General features: G+C 48.9%; 1 protein-coding gene across 6 annotated transcripts in view; it reads left to right on the forward strand.

Annotated features, from left to right (window-relative positions):
• Positions 1-6,600, forward strand: part of DCST1 (DC-STAMP domain containing 1) — a 60,539-nt gene that overhangs the window by 27,864 nt on the left and 26,075 nt on the right. For 5 of the 6 annotated variants that reach the window (XM_081968187.1, XM_081968190.1, XM_081968188.1 and 2 more), the window contains exons 2-3: positions 678-1,668; positions 2,173-5,097. The exons of the other annotated variant lie outside the window; for it this stretch is intronic. In XM_081968187.1, the coding sequence (XP_081824313.1) occupies positions 678-1,668; positions 2,173-2,635 (1,454 nt within the window). In that variant the 3' untranslated portion in view covers positions 2,636-5,097. Of the gene's footprint in view, positions 1-677; positions 1,669-2,172; positions 5,098-6,600 lie in introns of those variants that run through there. 6 annotated transcript variants of the gene reach the window in all.

The following is a 6,600-nucleotide window of genomic DNA, read 5'->3' on the forward strand; positions in this document are numbered from 1 at the left end:
TCTCAAGCAGGAAATCCTATCCCATTTCAGACAATGGCTGACAAGTCTCTTTAAAAAAAACACCCAGTGATGCAGAAGGGAGGGAGGGAGGGAGGAAGGAAGGAAGGAAGGAAGGAAGGAAGGAAGGAAGGAAGGAAGGAAGGAAGGGGGGGGGAAGGCAGAATAACAGAGCTGGAAGGGACCTTGGAGGTCTTCTAGTCCAACCCCTTCGCAAGCAGGAAATCCTATCCCATTTCAGACAATGGCTGACAAGTCTCTTTAAAAAAAAACACCCAGTGATGCAGAAGGGAGGGAGGGAGGAAGGAAGGAAGGAAGGAAAGAAGAATAGCAAATTAACAGAGTTGGAAGGGACCTTGGAGGTCTTCTAGTCCACTTCCGCACAACGGTTGCAGCATCCCCTTAGACACGCGATCCAAATTCAGCGGCTTGGCAATGGACTCGCCTTTACGACAATTTTCTTGTGCGTGACAAGAATAGACTGTCCAATCTTTTCTTAAAAACGCCCAGCGATGGAGCACCTGTAACTTCCGGTGGCCACTTGTTCCACTGGTTAGTTGTCCTCGTGGTCAGGTCAGGAGACCATCCGTCCCTACCAACTCTTCTGTTGTTACTGTTGTTACTGCTTCCTCCGCTGAACTGCCCCACTGATACCGCGGACTCTTTTTTCTCCCCTACAGGTGAGGCAATGGGGAGTCCTGAAGATGACCTGATTGGCATACCCTTCCCGGAACACAGCAGCGAATTACTGGGTCGGCTGAATGAACAACGTCGGCGAGGGATGCTGTGTGACGTCACCTTACGAGCCCAGGGCTCCGAGTATAAGAGTCACCGGGCGGTATTGGCGGCCTGCAGCCGCTACTTCCAAAGGCTCTTCGCAGGCCCCAGCATGGCGGTGTGCGAGCTGGATTTCGTGGGGGCTGAAGCCTTGGGAGCCCTGCTGGACTTTGCCTACACCGCCACCCTGACCATCAGCACGGGCAGCCTCGGCGAGGTGCTGCGCGCCGCACGGATCCTGGAGATACCGTGCGTCATCGCGGCGTGCCTGGAGATCCTGCAAGGGAATGGTTTGGAGGCCCCCGTGCCGGATGACGCCGCTCGGGAACGTGCCCGGCGTTACCTGGAAGCCTTCGGCACGCTGCCCAACATGGAAGGCGACCTGCCTGAGCCTCCCGCATGTCCAGCTCCCCGCCGTAGCAAGAAAACACGGAAGTTCCTGCAAGCCAGAGGTTCGCGGCTAAACAATCACATCACGGAGATTTCTCCTTCGTTGTCTCCATCCTCAACAGGGACTCAGGAGCGCCCCAGTCCACCCAGCCAGGCGTCACCTGTCCCAGTGTTGGGCCACCCTCGTGAGGAGGACGAGGAGGTGATAGCGCCCTCTCGTACCTTCCCCTTCCCGTACGGTCTCTCCCCAGAAGATCTGGGTTCAGAGGACGAGCCCACGGAGCAGGACATCCTAACCTACATGTGTCGGCTAAACCAGGAGGGGCTGTCTGTGGGTCTCAATCCCCCAGACAAGATGGTGCGCAAACGGCGTTCGCAGATGCCCCAGGAGTGTCCTGTCTGTCACAAGATCATCCATGGGGCAGGCAAGCTACCTCGTCACATGCGGACCCACACCGGGGAGAAGCCATTCGCCTGTGATGTATGCGGCGTCCGTTTTACCAGGTAAGAGTAGATCTTGACTCAGAAGGAGCTGTTGCATCCCAGGCTCCCCCTTCCCAAATTAATCCCAGTATTAAGAGGCTGGGTATCAAGTAATGGTTTTGGAGGGGCAAAAGATTTCCGACTCATGGAATCTGGGATGGAGGAAGGGAGAAAAGAAAGGAGAGGGAGAAGGGAGGGAGGAAGGAGAAAAGAGGGAAAATGGAAAGAGGGAGGAAGGAAAGAAGGAGGGAAAAGGGAGAAAGGAAAGAGGGAAGGAGGAAAGGAGAGAGAGAGACAAGAAAAATAGTAAAATAGGGGGAAACTCACTTAACAAATGTTTCACTTAGCAACATAAATTTTAGGCTGAATTGTGGTCATAACTTGAGGCTTACCTGTAATTGTCTCTCCTTGCTCACTCCATTTTCCTGGCTTCCATCACTCTGAGTGCTGAGCTAAGTGTCAAACACCTTAGCAATACCCCCTCCCTCAATTCACACCCTTGTTCCTCATCTCTTCTTTCCCCAGGAATGACAAACTCAAGATCCACATGCGCAAACACACCGGCGAGCGTCCCTATTCGTGCCCCCACTGCACAGCTCGCTTCCTGCACAGCTACGATCTGAAAAACCACCTTCACTTGCACACGGGCGCCCGCCCCTACGAGTGCTGCCTTTGCCACAAAGCCTTCGCCAAGGAGGACCATCTCCAGCGCCACCTGAAAGGCCAGAACTGTCTGGAAGTCCGGACCAGGCGCCGGCGGAGGGGTCCCGATCCAGAGACCGATTCCCTGACACCTTCCGGCATTGCCTTGTCCTCCTCTCAATTTGGCTTGACCAACGGGCGCGTGGAAGAGCTGCACAACTACTGGCCTGCTGGGGCGGACGCCAGGTCGCCTGCCCCCAAAGAGGAAGAGGAGGAGGAAGAGGAAGAAGGGGCCGTAGAGGAGGTGCAGAAGGATGGCCCAATGGCAGCTGTCCAAACGGTGTAACTTCCTCGGACGGACGTCGCCGCAAAACTCATTTGTGCACTATCTCTATTCATCCGCTCGACTAGACCGTCGGTGGCGAGATGATATAGCATTCCCCGGACATTTTCACGGAGACCAAATGCACTAGGACCCCCCCCCCTCTTCCCCACTCTCCCAATTCCATGCCTTAAGCAGCCTATAAAGCCAAGGAGAGTGGGGCCAGGTGGACGGTGGGCATCAAGGGCCAATTGGTGCATGTTTGCTCAGGGTGTCTGAAATAAGCATATATTTGCAGGGAGGGAAGTATAGTCGAATTTTGCTTCCCCAGACAATGAAAAATGAATGGGTTGTGGGGCAGGGAGGAGCAGCACTTGGGGTGGGGGGCTATTGGGGAGGGGGAATTGCTTCACATTAGGAAGGAGAAAAAGAGTGAGAAGGGGGTGATTTCTTCCTTCCCTTCTCAGTTAAGTATATCGTTTTAGGATCAGGAAGGGAGAGGAGAGACAAATGAGATCCTTTTCCTGTTCAGGGTGCAGAAATTCAATTCTAAACAAATTTTATTGCTCAGAGGAACTCAGAATCCACTTGAATGACATGTCAGGGCTCAATTGCTGCATTTTGGGTCCCCCCCTCCCCATTTCAGGAAGTTAAAAATAATAAAATATCCTTCCCCCCCCCCCCCCCCCCGATCATTCCGAACGGGCTCTCTGCAGAGCAGGGAGCCTGACCTGGCCTCCTTCTCTCGGTCCCATCATCCACAAACTTGATGAATAGGGGAGATAGGAGCGGTATCCTTGTTTTCCCCCCAGGCATCTTGCGGATAGTCCTCAACTTATAGGTATTCATTTAGTGACTGTTTCAAGTTACAACAGCACTGAAAAAAATGACTTTTTTTTCACACGTACAGCATCCCTGTTGGTTCGCGTGATCAAAATTCAGATGCTTGGTTCATACTTAAACGGTCGCAATGTCCTGGGGGAGGGGGTCACGTGATCCCCTTTTGCAACGGTCGGACAGGTAAAATCGCAGGGAAAGACAGCTTCACTTAACAAGTCTGCTGCGAACTTTGCAACTGCAGTGATTCACTTAACAAGAACGGTCGTAAAACGGGGTGAAAACTCCCCTTAAACATGTCTCACTTAGCGACAGGCATTTTGACCTCGACAAGTCGAGGACTATCTGTATCCCTTAAGCTTGGGCCACTCATGCTGCATCCAGTTGGGCGTGAGGACCGAGCCCAGAGATTTCACAACATATTTGGTCGGGAGATTCCCGCTCCATCCCGGAAAATCCAGTTTGCAAAATGGGATTCCTTCCATCCCAATTTGGACCAATCCCTGCGCAGCTTTCGTTTTGAAATCCCCTGGCCTGAGCTTGGCTGCCCTCCGGTGGCTGTCTTGCACGGCGCAGGGGGCTTGCTCTCTGCACGCTCGCTCCGATCCTTTATACGGCTTTACCCCCTCCCCAGAAATGTCCTGCAAGAGAAACCCCCACCCCACCCATCTTCCTGCGTCACGCCCCCCAGCTTGTTGCAAAACGATTAGCACCTAAATACGGGAAGGGGGAAAAGCTTCCCCCTGTGATCCCATCAACTCCCCCATTGCTCAAACCTTCCCCCTTCCCTCCTCCTCAACCAAAGGTACCCCAAGGCCGTTTGCACAAAACGAATAATTTTTTTAATTATAATTTTTTTTTTTAAAAAAAAGGAATGACCCTCCCCCCTGAGAACTCTTTTGCATCCTTTTCCCTTGAAATTCCTGACTCGATTGCACTAAGGTAATGCCTTCAACGGTGGGAAGATTCTCACAACTGTCTTTTTTTGCACACTTATTTTTTTCATTTTTCCTGGAGACTGAGAGATAAAATTAGGGAGGGGTCTGCGCGCACATGTGTATATATGTGTGTGTGTGAAAACCACAGGAAGCTCCCGCCCTCCAGAAGTATTTGTTGAGAGTTAATCTGTATTTAAGAGAGATAATATATTTTATCCCCCCTTTTTCCCTCCCCTTCAACCCTCACCTTTCTCCCCCCCCCCCACCTTCCAGGAAAAAGAGGAAATAACTGAATTTTCCTTAGCCTTAAAAAGTGCCTTTGTGTTTAAACTTGAATTCGCTACTTGAAACCAAGAAGGGAGGAAGAGAGAGAGAGAGAGAGAGAGAGAAAGCAGGTTCCCGATTATTTTATGCAATGTTTCCTGTCTTATTTCCTCGGTTTCCCCGTTGGAAGATTTTTTTACGGTGTGTTGAGTAAAAACTCACCAGTGTCCTACCCGGCAGGGCTAGCGTTAGTCAAAGGAGGGGGGGGGGAAGAAGCATATTTACTTGGACTGTTTGGGAAAAGGGGACCGTTCCTGCTTCGGTTTCATTTTATTTTTTTAAAACTATTGTTATTGTTGTTTGTGTGCTGGAATTCATGGGGATTTTGTTTTTTTGTCTGTGTTGAGGGCTTGATAATAAAATGGACAGCAGGGAAATCTTGTCGCACCCGCTTGTGTATCGGTGTATCTTTTGCTCACGTTTTGCACGGCACGTCCAGATCACAACTTTTAAGGAAATTGTTGGTTTAAAAAAAATGAGAGGCATGGTGAATGTGGAACTGTGTTTGGGACAATTCTCCTTGACTTGCTAGATTTCTACCATAAGGTTCAACTCTCCTTGAGTTCTAGATTTCTACCATAAGGTCCAATTCCCCTTGAGTTCTAGATTTCTACCATAAGGTCCCCAAGAACACGAAGAAGATTTGGGAGCGAGAACAATTCCATATTTTATCTCGTTGAATCGCTCTGTTTGAATGCCTATCGGGTAGATTTATCTTCTCTTTACGCAGGCGAGGAGTTCGGTCTAAGGGCAGAGTCATTTTTTTCGGATTCTCTTTCCCACTTTATCCGAGTGAAGTTTTGGGTCAGTTTTTACCTCTTCTAATTCCTCGCCACTGCTCATCTCGGCCTCGTTTTGGTAACCGAAGTCAAGATGACTGAAAAGGAGGAAAATAAACGTTCATGCATCTTTATTTTATATTTTACTAGCCAACTCCACTGTGCTGTACAGTAGAAGCCATTTTAAGGCACAACAGGCTGTATCTTAACAGATCACACCAAACCAGGGGTTGTTAGTATTTTTTTTTCCAGAGAGTAAGTCATCTGTGTATCAAGTCTGAATGGAATTGCTCAAGACATTTCAGAGTTATGCTGGAACATATATATATATATATAGATAGATGATAGATAGATAGATAGATGATAGATAGATAGATAGATAGATAGATAGATAGATAGATAGATAGATAGATAGATAGATGATAGATAGATAGATAGATAGATAGATAGATGATAGATAGATAGATAGATAGATAGATAGATGATAGATAGATAGATAGATAGATAGATAGATAGATAGATAGATACATTTTATTTCTTACTTTATTGCTGTGAGATCACATCTCCTGCCGGATGGCCTCTGGGTTGTAAAAAGAGTTTAAAAGCTAGCCAATTTTTTTGACCTTTTTCTTGACTCAAAGGGCAGCAAGGGGGAAAAATACGTTTTAAAAATATTTCAACTCCCAGAATTCCCCAGTCAGCATCGCTTTAAGACTTACGGACTTCAACTCCCAGAATTCCTCAACCAATGTGGCTGACAGGGGAATTCTGGGAGTTGAAGTCCACAAGTCTTACGCTTGTTAAGTTCAGAGAGCCCACTGTTCTAATGGGTCAAAACAACCCATTGGGGGCTTCTTTCCAGGATTAAGCCACCATTCAACCAATGACTCATGATTAAACCATGATTCAACCAACTGTGTCACAACACAATGCAGAAACCCCACCAATTGTAGCTTGGTTGCACCATCTGCACTCTGGCAGGCTGACAGTACAGCACAGAGAGACGAAACTTCCTTTCTTCACCCTTCCACCCCTGCAGTGCGGGCCACTCTGTTGAAAATGGTATGGATCTATTGTGGGAATGGCCAATGGGGGAGAGGGGCATTTGCTC

Source organism: Natrix helvetica (genome assembly GCF_964273705.1).
Source record: "Natrix helvetica genome assembly, chromosome: 16".
In the NCBI taxonomy this organism is placed as follows: domain Eukaryota; kingdom Metazoa; phylum Chordata; class Lepidosauria; order Squamata; family Natricidae; genus Natrix; species Natrix helvetica.